The sequence below is a fragment of the Falco cherrug genome, chromosome 7 (genome assembly GCF_023634085.1).
Source record: "Falco cherrug isolate bFalChe1 chromosome 7, bFalChe1.pri, whole genome shotgun sequence".
NCBI lineage: Eukaryota > Metazoa > Chordata > Aves > Falconiformes > Falconidae > Falco > Falco cherrug.
In genome coordinates, this window is record NC_073703.1 from 61,276,747 (window position 1) to 61,292,736 (window position 15,990).

General features: G+C 49.1%; 1 protein-coding gene across 1 annotated transcript in view; it reads right to left on the reverse strand.

Annotated features, from left to right (window-relative positions):
• Positions 1 to 15,638, reverse strand: part of EGLN3 (egl-9 family hypoxia inducible factor 3) — a 31,534-nt gene extending 15,896 nt beyond the window's left edge. Inside the window, exon 1 of the mRNA XM_055715488.1 lies at positions 14,905 to 15,638. Within this exon, the coding sequence (XP_055571463.1) occupies positions 14,905 to 15,261 (357 nt within the window). The 5' untranslated portion in view covers positions 15,262 to 15,638. The remainder of the gene's footprint in view (positions 1 to 14,904) is intronic.
• Between the last annotated feature and the right edge of the window lie 352 nt (positions 15,639 to 15,990).

Sequence of the window (15,990 nt, forward strand, 5' to 3'; positions counted from 1 at the left end):
GGAACAGACCCACGCAAGGACGGTACCTTGGATGCAGGTGACAGCTGTCTGCTGAAGGGCCAAACGAGCCATGGCAAACAAGATATGAAAGACTGATAGGACCCTGTACCAGCAGGTGACTCATCTCTGAAGCACTACACTAGATTGCGACGATCACAGCTAATTTTGCTTCTTGCTCTTGTATTGTATCAGTAACCCTGAAAATTTTAGGGGAAAGGAGAAGGCGTTTCTATGGCCAGAGATGCAGCCACACAAGTAAAGATACAGTCATGCTCAAAAGTTCTCAGGAACACAATGCTTTTTCTGCAGTGCCCAGTACCACCTCTTTCTAATAATACCCTCCTGCTGGGCAAGTACTTATAAGTGTACAAAACCCATGTTTCCATGGATAGCATTTTAGCCAGGTAGTCTGGTACTTGCTTCTCCCTGCATGTACGCGACCTTGATCATCCGATTCAGATCTTCCAAGAACTGCAAATCTCATCTCGCCCTTTTTATTCTATTTGATTATTCGTATGTACCACTGCAGCTTGATTATTGTTTCCAGGTACAGAGAGGCACACTTTGGAGAATTTTTTTGAGGAACAGCCTGAGAGTGGGAATTGTGGGAAAGACTACTGCTCTCATCTGCAGGAAAGATATGGAAAGATACTGGTTAGTAGAAAACTGCTCCTGCTTATTAAAAATCTTCTAGAACTAAGGGTAGAAACAAAAAACTACCCATGAAAGATCTTTTTATGAATTATCTCCATGCCACACAGCTGTTGATGACTGGCATGTTATCTAGTGGTAGCTCAAGGAGCCCATAATAAGCTTTCAAATCTTATGGAATCTGTCTGTAAGGAAGCTAAATCACAGATTGATACTACATTAAAAATGAGCTCCCTATTAAATGAATCTGTGATGGGGCTTAGGAAGCTTTTCTAATGATTGGCAACAAAATTTAGTTCATGGCCTGAAGAGTCCCATTAACATGAAGGACAGCTTCAGCCTGTGACTTATTTCTTTTCTTAGCAGAACACCCACTTAAGGATAAATCTGGATGCCCTTCAATTTCAAGCTGGCTGCCAGGGCAGTGCTGCTGTGAAGTGGGAAGGCATGGAACAGCCATGCCTCGTGTCGGTGGTATGCGACTGCCAAGAGAACAGGGAGCATTTGCAAACCAAGCTTTGGAGGCAGTGGAGAGTTTTGTTGAGCTGTCCCTGTTGCTGGATCCTAATGCGAAGGGGATCTCTGGGATCCTGAAGTGAAGAGGCAATTCAGGAAGCTGTGAAGGAACCTGACCAAGGGAGTTCTCCAGCATTCCTTGGGATTTCCTGGGCAAAAAGGGAGTTCTCCAGCCTCCCATGGGGTTTCCTGGGCAAGAAGAGTGCCAGGCGTTCACCTGCCACTGTATACTGTCTACATTGCATCTGTTTTTTTAAAGGCCAGTAAAAAAAAAACACCTCTTGTTTTCAGATCACCAACCAAATTCTCCATGTTCAGTATTCCATTTCATCTTGGCCGTGCCCAGAGGCTGAAGTTGAAGGAAACCAATCCAGAATTACCATAGGATTGCAACCGTCTTCGCGGCGAGCATCTTTGTTTCTTCTAATAGTTAAAAGGATTAACCTTCTTCCTTGTACGTTTAATTAATCTACATATTTCTGCATGTATGTCAATTAACGCTTTTCTCCAGTTCCCCAGTGCTTCTCTGATCTCCTGCAATGGTAAAATCAGGTAAGATTTTTATTTTACATCCTCCTCTGACCTAACACTGCATTTTAGGCTGCAACATTACTCGGTTGTTGTGCCTTGCATGCACACAGAGACAATACAGTTTCAGAAGAGATTAGCGTGCTGTGAAGAGCAGGCATGCCATCGCAGCAGGACCTGAAATTTAAAAGGCTATTGCCAGTGAATTAGTTCAGTCAAGGATATTCAAATTAAGTCTCCAATTAGCAGCTGTAAACATGCGCAGTGCATCAATGTATCAATAAAGGCTGTTTCAGTTTAGAAAGACCTCCCGCCCCTGCGCCACTGAGCCCTGGCTTGGGGCCAGTGAGATGATGGCTTAACGACAGTGCTACGTGCGGAGCGTGAGGCGATCGGCGATCAAACACAAACTTTACTCCAGAGTGCACTTCACAGACGCTGTGGAGGGAAGAGGGGGAAACCCACGCCTGCAGCACACAGACGCTCAAAGTGCTTCTCTGTTCTGGTTCTTACTGGTCTCCCTCCCCCTCCTGCTGCACGCCTGAGCACACATGCTTATTGCCCACACTTTTTTTTAAAAAATATACTCTGTTTGATTAAATTTTAGCATTATTTTTGCCTGTTCTTGAAGCCCTCTTTCATCACCCAGAAAACTCTTTCAGTCCCCTCCTCTCCCTCAAGAGCCAAACCTGGACGAGCTGCACTAACAAGAAAGCATCCCAAGTAATCAATGCAGATAGAGAAAGTGTCCCCTGTAATGAGTCCCAGGGGACACAGTGACAAGCGCCACCCCAGCAGAAAAGCAAATTCATAAGTAAGTGCAGGCTCATTAAGGAAATCTATAAGGACCATCCCCTGTGTGTTCAGGTTCTCAGCAGGGAATAAAGGCATGGTAACCAGCACAGACATCCTCTGTGGAATATCCTCATCTGTGTGGTAGAAAGATAATTTCATAGTTCTTTAAATGTTCCAGCCTTTCATTCTTTGTCAGCAGTTAAGACCTTTCCAATTCTGCTACTAATCACCCAGAGGATTACACCACTTTATTTCCTGCAACATTTAAAGAACTATGTATTTTGATGGTCTTGTGGCCTTATTTCCTGACCTTTAACAATGCACCCACAACACAGGCAAACTGTGTTTTGCTGGTGTTGGAGTTGCCCGAGCTGGCCAACATCCCTTTTCTATTATTATTTATTTAATTTTAGCCCGCAGGCTCAGGGAGAGTGAGCAACGCTGCCTGCAAGACTTCCACCAGCTCACAGCCGGCACGCAGCACCCCTAACGCGCCCTGAGCACTCCCCTTCAGAGGCTCACAGCAGGCAGCCCTGGGCAACCGCAGGCACAGGAGGTGACAAGCCACCACCCTGAAGCAGATGTGCCATGGGGACAGGGAGGCCCCAACACGGCCCCTCCTTGGGGCCAGCGGCTGGGACACCTTCGGTGGCCTCGCATGCTCCCACCGTGGCAGGGGCAGTGCTGCACCAGGGAGATGTTTTTCTTTGTCCCCTTTGGCTCAGTGAAAGTTTCCCTGCTGCCAGAGGCAGGCTGGGTTCAGACTAGTGCCGTCACACTTGGCAGGTACCCCAAATATGCCTCAAGGGTCCTTCCAAAACTGTCAGAGTTGTCTGGGCTTCTGAGGCTGCTGTGACACTATTGCACCGCATACACAGAGAGATGAACCGTTCTCAAGTGTTTGTTATCACAGCAGTAGCACCAAATTAAGGCTAATTGATGAGACCAGTTATCTCCGACGTTAACTCTGGAAGGAAGCTGTCTCACTCACCCCCCCACCACCTTTTCAGAGGACCTTGCCTAGTTAACAGAGCATTCATTCCTGCATAGGATTTTGTGTAAATGAATATTTATGGATAAAACTCATTAAGATTACCCACAATAAATTACCATCAGAAATAATTTCTGCTATGCTTAAATAACATGTGTAGTCTTTACCACATGCAGGCAAAGCCTTAGAGAAGTTGTACTGCTCTGACTACACGTGTACGTTACAACGGTGCAAGCTCTCTAGTGTGGGTGCAATTAAAGGGGATGAACGTGTATACACAGGAAGGGAAACAAGCTCCTCAGATTCAAGGCAATTTTGTAATAATAACTATACACCTGTTCTAAGGTTAGGCAATAAAATGTATCAGTAAAAAAAAACTCCTATTAAGTGTTGTAATGCCTGTCATCCCTACCACCTACACAGTTGGTACTTGCACCAGTAAGGTGTGTGTAGACAGAAACTAGGCAACTCTGAACAAAGCAACCATGCATAAACACAGGCATGCACGCACATAACGAACTGAGCTCAAGCCTTACATTTGCACACCTTAAAGCTATTCACAAAAGCTCTTAACTCCTAGACATGGAAGCCTGGTCTTAAACCCAGCTGCAGGGCAATATCAGACTCCAGACCTGAAGGGGCTGCTGAATTTTTCCACTGGTTAAGCCTCTCCCACGGATTTATGCTGCCACCAGCCGACAGAAGAGCCCAACCCTACAGGCTGGCTGCACCGCTGCTGCTGCCAGGGGCTCCGACCTCCGGCCAGGGGACACAGCCACGCCCGAGGGGTCCCCTGCCCAGCTCCCCCTCCACACCGGCAGCTCTGCATCACCGCTGTCCCCTCGGGAGCCCTACCCCGTTTGCCATTCCCACTGCAACTCAGTGAGGCAACAGTCCTTGGGAGGTTTCTCAAGACCCAGTCCAGGACCGGTTCTTAATGTAATAATGCTCTTCAGCATTGAAGGTAGCTTTTGCAGGAAGCACAGCAGCTGTTGAGAAGGGAGGTGGTCTCTCTGGTGTGGGTTCAGGGTGTTTCCTGAGGATGCAGAAAGCCTGCAGTGGTCTTTCTGGCTCTGTTCCCTCTATTTTCCTCTTCCTCTCCAAAACCTTTCCTCTCTGGCAGCCAGTGTGACAAGAGCAGCATGCACTGGAGCCACGGCAGGGGTGGCCAAGGCTGAGCCAAGCTGGAGGTTGGACGGGAGCTGCCCTCCCAGGATGCCAGGGGGTTGGGTAGCCGGAGGAAGCAGCCCTCATCCTTGTCTCTCCTCTTGCCTGGGATGGAGAGGAGAGACGGTGGCTGCACAGGCACAACAGGCTGTGGAAAGAGTGGAGGTAAGAAACCCCCCATTGAGGCGCTACAGCTGGCTTTACTAGGGGTGTGTGGCACAAGATACATGGTGGCAAGTCAGAGCTATAGGGGTATATATGCATATTTATGTGTGGGGGTGAAGTAGGTACTGTGTCTGCCCATAGCTATGGTCACCAGTGGTGCAACTGGTGCCTTTCCTAACCACAGCCAAGACATGGTACTAACACAGCTCAATTAGCAGCAATAGCTTCTACTGGTTGTAAGCTGTAAAACAAGTTTTTAACCGACTGCCAGCAAAAGACAAAAGTAAACTAAGAAAGAAAGAAAAAAAATGTATTTGTTTCAGTTGCAGACATCTTAGGTAAGTGTAAGGAAACAAAAAAACACAAGTCAACTACATTTTCATCCTTGCCAAGAAATAATCACTGTCAGTGTCACTCTGGCACCGAGCCTTTAGGTCACCAGTTAGATGTCAAGTTATGCACCGAGAAATATAATGGTAAAATGCACAACTTTGACATGTCAGCCTTTGACCACCACCAAATGCTGAATTATAGTAAATTTGGCAATGAGGACCAACATCCGCAAACCCTCTCATTGCTCCCCTGCGAAGAGGAAGCCTGTAAAGCAGTTAACCAGGCAGCGACCCTTCCTGCCCGCCTGCTGCTGTGGCACCACGCATATGTGCCGCAGGCAACGGAAGGCAGAGGACAAGTTAACGTAGGGAAGCGGAAACGTTGGTGAATACTGTAAAGAACAAAGTTATCAATACATCCCGGGTGACCCCATTCTGTTTGTGCACACCTAGTCAGATGCTGTGGCTTGTTATGTCTGAACAGCAGGAGAGGTGAGAGTATTTACACTGAAGCTTCTCCTTTTTCCACTTCTCAAACCACTTCCACCTGATTCCCTGTGGGAAATCAGAAGGGGAAGGTGCAGTCATACATTGTAGTCTTCAGCAGCAAGCACAACACCCTAAGACTTAACAACCTAGGAAGAGGCAAGTTGAGGACTAATTGACACTTCCCCTCTCCCTCCCCTCTTTAAGTCTCCTCTTCCAGATCCCCCTAGTTCTGCATCCTTTTTCTACCCCCACGGTCCAGCAAGGGGCTGTGTGCAAGATCCCTTCCTCACTCTCTGGGGCCTCGGGGCAGCAGGGAGGCAGTGGATGCCAGCACGAAGCCTTGGAGCCCGCTGCCCAACAGCGCCTCGCATCCCAGGCTTTTCCCACTCAGGGCTGCGTTCCCCAGCCTGCCCTGACTGGCACCTATCTATCTCCCTGTATGCACGACTGGAATAATGGCTACTGATAATGCTATAGGACAGGTTTGCTGCAAGACAGTCAGTTGCAAAGGTCAGTTACAAATCATAGCTGCTATCTATAATTTCCATCAGCTAAGGGACCTTGCTCCCTGCCAAGGCACCGTGTAAAAGATGACCCGTAATTCAAATTTAAGACTAAATGTAGACAAATACTAGAGACAGCACAAGAAGTCACTGCAACTTTCTTTGATGTTTTCTAAACGTATCCTAACGTAGTCTAAGCCAAGTACCAAAGGATGTGCTTCAGTCCCATTGATTTGAAAGAGATGTTAAAAACAAAAAAAGTACTTAAGTGAATTGCTGAACTGGGGCCAAAACTTTAAAAAAAAAAATTGCCTTATCAATTTGTATAAAAAAATTACAGTGCAAGATGACATAAGCAATGATTAATTATTATTATGACTTACAGACAGGAAAAATGTAAACACATTTCTTCTTTGGATTTTCAGGTCCAAAAAGAAAGCATAAAAAAAGAGTCTATTGTGACCAAAGGATTCATATGAACTAGATATATGAGGCTCAAAATTGTTATCTTTGCTACAAAGTAGGATGCAATTCCCTAATGTTTGGCAAAAGGTGCAGCCACCCTGCCATTTCCAGCTGACAAAGCTCTGGACAAGCTGTTTCCAGGCTGTGCAGATAGCGTGCTACGCTGTACTCCTGCAATTTATACTATTCATTTTAAATCAGCTGGCCAGTGGCACGAACATTTATAAGCCTCCATGGAACCATTATGGTCAGCAAAATCCTCTTGCATTACTTTATTTGTGCAAAATCAGAGCAACAAGTAGCTTGTTTAATCAACTGCTTTCTATTAAGTGCTTTGCATGGTGGCACTAAGTTTCTTTGTCTACTAATCTTATCAAAACAGAATGACAAGAGAAAAATGACTGTAGGGAAAAGCTCCTTTCTGTCAGTGAGAGATAGCAGATGCATGTATGTGTGTGAGTGTCAGAGGGGAAATGGGGCTTACAGCTCTCTCCAAATCACTTGCAGGAATGGTCAGGAGTAGTATGCTGATGGGACGACATGCCTGCAAAGAGTTTAAGCAGTAGGAGATAGTCTACTTGGCATGAGCCTCCACATCACTGCCTGAACAGCTAGGGACCTTCTCCTTGCTTTTCTGACCAACTCCCTGCCACCTCTTTTCAAAGCAATAAAATTATGGTCTAAAACAAATTGCTATGTAATGTTAGGCATCAATCAAAATCTTTTGTCAAGCCCCACCACGTTCTGTGCCAACACATCAGTTATTCACCCTGGTGCGCACCACAGGGCCCACCAGCTGCCCTAGGCGCAGGTACCAGAAGGAGTTCCCAAAGCACCTCTACCCAAGACCTCCTCTCCTAATCCAATAAAACCTTTTTCACAGAAGCTTATGAAGCCTTGTGTTGCTGGCAGCTTTCTAACAACGTTGTTTCAGTCTTCAGCTTTGTGACAGAAGGATTACAGTCACGATAAATCAAATCCAGGGCTTCAAATTCCCTCAAGTTGGTATGTACACATCCCCCTTCTCCATCAGTCTAAAACCAGCAACACTTAGTCACAGGCTTCCTTTTCTGACCTCCTCATTCTCAGAAGCCATCCACTGTAAGGCAGATGTGGCCTGCTGGTGCCAAAGGACCACTTGCCCCTAACCTACACAACAGGAATCCAATTGAAACAGGAGCAGGAGAAAAACTTTTTTTTTTTTAGATATTCACATTTTAAAGAGTACTTTGACTTTGTAGGAGTTATCTTGAAACATTTGATAAAAGTATTGATCTCTTGCAAGTGTGCCAAGTCTGTTCAGCAAACATCAAGATTTCATCTGATTCAAAATGCATTCATGGTTGGGTCATTGTGGTTTTATCTTCTCCCTCTATCCCAACCCTTCCACATATTGAAAGGAAGTGCTGAGGGAATACAGACACTGTTGAACCATCCACCACCACCATCACCCCACACACACACCCCGGAAAAAGATAGATAGATAGATATCTGTGCAGCATAGGAGAAAAAGGGAGAAGATGCTTCCACGTACTACATCAAGCAAATTGCTCAGGAAGCAATATGCAGGGTAAGGCTGTATTACACTGAGCTACCATCCAGATAAGTTCTGAAGTCAAAGAAAGAAGAGTTTACTGCGAAATCAAGTAAAGACACTGGGATTAACACAGACAACTGGAATCCTTAATGCAAAGAAATAAGTTCACTTTGACTGTGTACATGCTGCCTTGCATCAGTGTTATGAGCATCAATGCATCTCCATTTAAACATATACTGTTATTAGCAGTGGGCTGTAATGAACTGAACTATTCACTAATAACTACCTTGGGAAGAGTCTGTGCACAAATATTAATAGTAAGGACAAGCTCCCCTCCCTTCCACAAGGCAGGCTCAGTGGGAGGGGGCACTGAACTCTGAATCTTGCCATTTTCCCCGGTGGCTCTCCCAAAGATACTGTGCCTTGCAATGCTGCACACACCCCTGCCAGTCCAAAGGGCAAACGCTCCCTGCACCCAGAGGCACTAATGCCACCTCTATTACAGTGTCCCTCCCCACCCACACAGCTGCAGAAGGCTCACACCAACATTTCATGACCCCTCCTACAAAATCAAACTGAGAGCCACATAGTTAGGGCTTGCAAGTAATAGGGATATTGGCAGGCATGCCAGCAGGGCTACCACTGCAAGTCTCCAGCTTTAAGAGCTGATGTAGTGGTGCTGGGAAGGAGCGGTACCAGAGCAGTCCACGGCAAGGCGTAAGAACGTACTGAGGGAAATGCACTACCGGTATGGGACAGATTGTAAAAAACTTCACTGCTTTGCCATCATTGTGTAGCTCCAGAGACTAATAGACTCATTAAGCTCTTCTTGGCTGCAAAACTGCAGACAATATAAAAGAGTCAAGTAACCTGCCCTAATGCCACAAACACGTGCACAAACTCAGGATAAACAGGCTCTTTACATCGCCTGAGAGCTCAGACTTACTTCCCTTCTCATACGGGATCAGCCACCTTCTGCCCTTCTGTGACTGCGACCGTAAAGCACAGGGACAGGCTCCGAACGCAGCCGGAGAGAGGTCGCTGGGTGGTTCCAGACTTCTGCACAGGAGAGGGAAAGGAGGCCCAACAGCAGCCACCTGGCTGCCTGAGGCTCTGGTGTCACATGCTGCAGGTAGCACTTTTTTTCCCACTGCCTACTGTGGAATAAGTACACTACAGTCAGGTTCTTAAGAGTGATGACACATAGCAGGTACAGAATTCAAGCTGCTCGTAACTGCGACACCCAGCTAATGAGCTCACACACCATTCCACAGAGGCTACCCACTTACAGATACGTGCATCGCTGCCTGTAAAATATTGACCTGTCTCTCCGATACCCCGTCCCTGCTGAGTGAAGCGGCAATCTGAAAGATTCTGAGTGCCTCTTGCAGAGAAGTATCTTTCGAAAGTTTCAAAAAGTCATTGAAAATAATTTGATGAAGAACAAAAACAAGAGCTAATATGCCCAGGTTTATACTCATCTAATGCTCTGATTGTCAAGTAAAAATTATACATTCCTGTGTATAATTAACCAGGCTAACTAATCTTGCTTGACAAACACAGATATAAACATCGGCTTTGACACTGAGCCAAAGCAACCACTCTAGGATCTGTGCCAACACTGAATTCCTCAGTCTGATAGCATAAAACGACTTGTCTGTTGTATTTACAGTTCCAGTGGCTCTGGACTCTGCCGGCAGCCGGCCAGAAGAACAGATTTGAACTTACCCATTATGCCGGAACATGTGCATTTGATTAGAAGAAAGAAAAATTATGCATATTTCTTCTAGATGGTGGCATTCATCAGACCTCCCATTGTAAACTAATTGCAAGGCATGCTGCTACACAAGTATCAAAAATACTTTGTAACATATAATAAACCCGTATATTTTTATAGGCAGTATTGCCTTCATCTCTATAGCCAGTTTTCTGTTATCACGCTCCTTACATCCACAACTCGCATCAGAAAATTCAGCATTTCACTCTGTACTTTAATTGCAAAAGATAGAATTTGAATGCTATAGAACAGAACTTTTCTTTCTTCATACATAAATGCAAAACTATTTCACCTCATTAGCAGAGTTATGAGGGACTCTGTAAAACTACTCAACCCAAGCCTGTGACATCTCATGCATTTTTTTTTCAGTTCTTAGGAACAGAAATTTTGCTAACAGCCTGCTAGACAGACCGTGTTTCAGAATCCACCTAAGAACACCCCTCATGCGGTAGGCAGAAGGACCCGCTCTGGTTTTCATGGCTAGTGGGTGTCTGCTGAAGTGCCACCACAAAAGACCTGCTTCTGCTGTGACAGTCAGAAAGGGCCCACCAGGGTGGGGTGAGCAGGCAGGTGTCACGGCTACAAGTGGAAGATGTAGAAAACATCCCATAAAATAGTGAAAGGCCCACACAGAGATTTTGAAGCAAGTTTTCAAGAGGGTTTGCATCCCACAGAGACTTCCAAATTAACTAATCTCATATTGCAAACACATTTCACTTCATACATGATGCTGGATGTGAGCAGCTGGGTTCTGAGCTGAAGACATCCAGTCATGGGGTTCCTTCAACACAGGTCAGCTCTTTGGATTCTGACTTCTTGCCTTACTTTCTAACCAGCAGGGCTCACTGGTGCCCAGCAGGTGCAAGATGAGCTCAAGGTACCCAAAGGCAGCCCTGACATAGATTTCAACCCACGATGGTACCCAAGAGGGTACCAGTCACTCACAGTAGGATACATTCCTGTCAGGACCAGGGTGCAGAGTCCCTGCGGAGCACAGCCACACCAGTTCAAAGTACCTTCCACCCCTCACCCTGAGGACCAATGCAGCCTGCTGGCAGCACGTCAGGCACTGACCTAGCCAACGTGGCCCAGGGCAGCAGGCACTGCCGGCATCGCTCTGGTTCCCTGCCTGACCACAGGGAGACCTGCTCTTCTCTGGCAGAGGCAAAATGAGAAAGGGGGAACTGCCACAGCCTCTCGTCAGCCAAAGAGCTACCCAGACATCCCGCTGCAAACGCAGCTTTTACATGTCCGCACACCAGCCAGCCCCCAGCCCCTGCCTCCCTGAAGGGGGGACTTCCAGGGCCCTGGGCTTCCCAGGCTCTACAACATCTGAGCCTGCCAAAGGGATGGATAACCCAAATTCCAGAGTACCTGGCACATCTGCAGCTTCTACATTAAAAAAAAAAAAAGCGCAGTAGCATTTAAAGGCACTTATGTCTTGAAGGAGACATTTCTCAAATGGCTTTTCTTCTGGAATATTTTCCTGCCTTTTTTTAAAAAAACCAACACACTGTTGCTTTTAGTTACTTATAATACAGGGATTTTTCTACAGGGCACTCCCTCAAGCACCAATTAACCCCAAGGACGGACTTTGGGACCTGAGGAGCCAGAAGCTGCAGCACATCACCCTTTCACCCTGGTCCCTGGAGCATCAGCTGACTTGGGGGCACTCCAGGTGACTGGCCTCACAGACCAAGCGGCAGCTTTGCTTCCCAGCCCCAACCACCCACCAGCTTTTCTCTACCAAGCATCAGCACTCCAGCAGAGTGGACACAGGTCCTCAAAGCCAGTGACCCTAGTCCGCCAGCCAGGCCTCCCTATGCACAAGGACGTGAGTCTTCTCATTCTAAGACAACTGAACCCAGGTCAACAATGCCTCAGTGATATCTTTAAGCCATTTACTCACTAGAAAAGGAGAAGGACTTATTATTTTTACTAGAAAATGGAAGCTCTCATTGAGGAGAGCGCAGAAGCCAACAAGCAGTACACTTTGTCTGTCGACAGAGAGTCCTTTAGAAGAATCTTATTTTTGATTGTTTAACCATGTCAACTAATATTTTAAAATATGACTTACTGCAATGATAGATTTGGATCACTGGTCTGCAGAGATGGAAGGTTACATTTCATTATCAGCCCTCAAGTGTCAACCAACAGCTCCGCAGAGTATCCAGTACCCTTGTGAAGTTTTACTTCTGTCCGTTCTCTTTGATGCGATCTTAACTTCCTTGCAAAGCTGTTGACGTTCATTTGGAAACATCAAAACCCTAACTGACTCATTTCTCTCATGGAGCTACAATGAAAGACTCCTTTATTGGAGAAAAATAGTTCTTGACTTCTTATGTTTGTGTAGCTACAAAACCAATGTGCAGCAGCACTTCACAGTAAGCAGACATTAAGCTGACAAATTCATTTACAAAGCAAATTTCTCCTGCTTTTCCAACACCTGGGCTGAAGATTAAAGTCATACTATTGGTTTAAAAGCATAAACCTCTAAATAATGATGAGGCTGATATTGCACAGGTTCCTTTTCATGACAAGAAGAGTTACCATGTAGCCAAAGGCTTACACTTTAAACAAATTGCTTGGGCCACTTAGCTCCATCTAATACCTAATATCCCAAAACAATAAGTTATAATAGCATACATCCAGGTAAGAAGTTCTGGTCCAGTTGCTCAGGAACACCCCACGTTCCTCCAAATGTTAAGCTGTGGAAGTTTACTGGGCATCCATTTATGTGTATAATGTAGCAGATAAAAAACACACTGAATTTACATTTAGGATTTCTGTGCACGCATTCACAAGACTTTAGATAAGCAAAATGGGCAGGTATAGTGGTGGAAGGAAAATGTCTATAGGTGATGTAGGAACCTGCACGCACTGCAGTAGTCAGCTCGTTAGTCACAGAAATAATCTTCCTGCTGAAGGCATCCCACATCTCAGTTACGGACAGCAGCTGCTATTCCAGGGCCTCACATATCCATGGTACTTATTATAATAAAGGCATTGATTACTATTAATTTATGATGGAAATTTCTCTGCGTTTAGTTTTACAAATAATACCAAGTGCCTTTCAGGCCTGAACTGTTGTTCCATGTGCTATCTAGAATCTGACGTCTTCCACGCTGAAGACAAGGGCCAAAAGTCTTTGTAGCAAGTAGCTTGGTATCTAACTTATAAAACAAGTTCTGTCTTGTCTGTTATTACTATTTGTACAAAAATGACTGCAAGAACACCATAACTCAGTTTTTAAAGTCATCTATACACTGCAAGGTCACCCTCCAAAAGACCCTTCTTCCCAGCTGGTGCCAACAGCCTTCACCCATCCAGTTGACTCTTTCTTCAAATACCTTGTAAAAGCAGGGGACAGCCTCCTTTTACTCCAGGCCAGCTTTAATGTAAGCCCCTGTTTCCCTCCCCAAGGTCATCTGCAATGCAATGCAGCAATGCAGTTCCAGCAGTAATCAGGCAAACAGAAGTCATCCAAAGAAAGAACTAGGATGACCTTAAAGCCATGCCAGAGCAGAATGGTTATTTATACCTCCCAACACCAGGCTCCCAGCAGGAATAAGTGAAATCCAGTCTACCCACATTTTAAACCAGATCTACCCAAGCTTTAACTGAATTGATGATCAGTAGATCCTCAGCCCAGGAGCAATGTTTCAACCTTTTATTATTCCCACTACTGGGAGGGGGGGGGGGGGGCTGCATGCACAGGTTTTAAGGTGTTCCCAAGCAACTGGTAAATATCACCATATTGTTTCCTTTGTTTTGGGGGGAAGGGGAGTGGGGGGGAGATATCTCAGTACGACTCACACATCCCCTTAGTTCAGTACAAGTTAGGACCACAAGAAATGCCTGACTTTTCACTTCTGTAATTATTTGAAAAAAAAGTTTTATCATTCCTGGCATAGCTCTAAAGCAGTGAATGCTTTGAAAATGTGCTACATATTATAGAATTTATAAGTCAGAAATAAAGAAGCGGGGACATTTTTAGCATTCAGGACAATGAGGCAAACTCAATTCCAAACCAGTCTGCTTTGCCGCCACAAAACAGACAAGGAAAGAAAAGCCAAGTCGTCCCAAACTGAAGTAATGACATTACAAGTGCAAATAAACTTCACTGGGACAGAAACCTATAATACAAGTGTCCTCTCCATTTATGAGCAATACAGCCTAGAAAAAACAGCTCCACGCTTCACACACACACAAAAAAAAAAGTTTGCCGTGCTCAAACCGAGCATCCCTTACTTTGTGCTGCACGCCCAACCCCGGCAGCACCGATCACCTCTGCAGCCGTAGGACGCTGGCAGGAGTTGACCATCGAAACTGTTTTGGCAAACGCTGTCAATGGGCGCAAGCGGCCGGGTCGGCGGGTCCGAGCCCGCGGGTGTGCGGGGAGCGGGTGGGGAGCTCTCCCCGCCACCCGAAACGATCCCCTGAAGGGCGGTCACGGCCAAGGCCAAGGCCTGGCTTCCCCGCCGGGGCTCGCCCCGCCGCAGCGGCCCCCCCTACTCCGCAGCCAGCCGCGGGGCGCAGCCGGGCTCCGGCCCCACGGCCGGGAACCGGGGTGCCGTCGGGAGCTCCCGGGACGCCTGCGAAGTCATCCCTGGTAGCACACGGGGCTACGGGCAAGGGCCCGGCCAGCGGCCGGTAGGCGGGGAGGCCGGCGGAGACCCAGCACGGCGGCGTGCCGCCTCGGAGCGCTGCCGGCACCGGCGGAGCAGCCCCGCGGCCGCGGTTATAGCGAGCTCTCCGCACACGGCCGCCGGCGGCACGGTCTACCGAGCGGCTGCCCGCCGCGGGCGTCCCCGGGGCAGCTCCCCGCCACCGGGAGCGGAGCGGCGGGGCAAGCCCGGCGGGGCTGCCGGGGCCGCGGACGCGAGGTGGGGGGCGCCCGCGGAAACTTTCTGCCGGGTCCCACGGGCGGCTGCGAGGCGGGAGGCAGCCGGTGCCGGCAGGCGGGCCGGGGCCCCGCGGCCCCTTACCTTGGATCGCTCCTTCACGTAGTACTTGCCGAGCCGGCTCCCGCAGTACATCACCAGCCGGTCTATCAGCGTGAGGAGGAAGTTGATGGCCTCGCAGCCCTCCTCTGTGCCCCCGATCCACTTGATCTGGTCGCCGCGGAGGTGCCGCTTGGCGACGCCGCGGCTGGGGCCGGCCAGCTGCCCGTCGGCCAGCTCCCCGTCGCGGTGCATCCGCTTCACCCGCTCCAGCACGCAGTCCCCCACCACCTCCCCCAGGAAGTTGTCCAGGTAGCAGAAGCCGATGTCGTGCAAGCAGGGCACCACGTACTCCAGGGCGATTCTCTCCAGGTCCAGCCTCATGATGTGCCCCAGCGGCATGGCGCGGCGGGGACGGCCGCACCGCTGCCCCGCCGGCGCCCGCGTCGGGAGGCGATGCCCGCCGGCTCCAGGCCGAGCCGGGCAGGGGCTCCGCCGCCGCGCGGGGCCAGGTGAGGCAAAACTTTCGCCGCGGCGGGCTGGGCTCCCCGGCCCGGCGTTGCTGAGGGCGGCGGTGCCGCCGGAACCCCGCGCTGCTGCTGCTGCTGCAGCTGCTGCTGCCGCTCCTGATACCGCTCCTGATGCCGCCGCCCGCGCAGCGCCGGGACCCCCAGGGCCGCGCGGGAGCCCCGCCCGATTTATGGACGGCGGCGGCAGATGGCCTCGCGCTGATTAATGCGCCGGCTACGTGCGGGATGTGTGCTCGCCCCGCCGCCCGCTCGCGCGGCCCCGGCGCACGTGGGTGGAGCCCGCCCGGCGCGCCTCGCCCTGCCCCCGCCCCGCCCACCCCCGCCCCGACAGCCAATCGGCCAGCGCGGGGCGTGGCCAGCCCGCGAGGAACAAGCGGCGGGGGCTCCCGCACGTGCGCCTGGAGGGTGTGGTCTACGGCCCCGCCTCGCCGGGGAGCGGGCGTGGCCAGCGCCATTGAGGAATTCTCCCCTCGCATGTCGGCGGGCCCCGCCGCCTTCCCCGCCCGGCCCCGCCGCCCCGTCCCGCAGCCGGACCGGGGGCACCGGTGCCCCGCCTCGCCTCGCCTCGCCTCGCCTCGCCCCGCTCCGCCGTGGGCCCAAG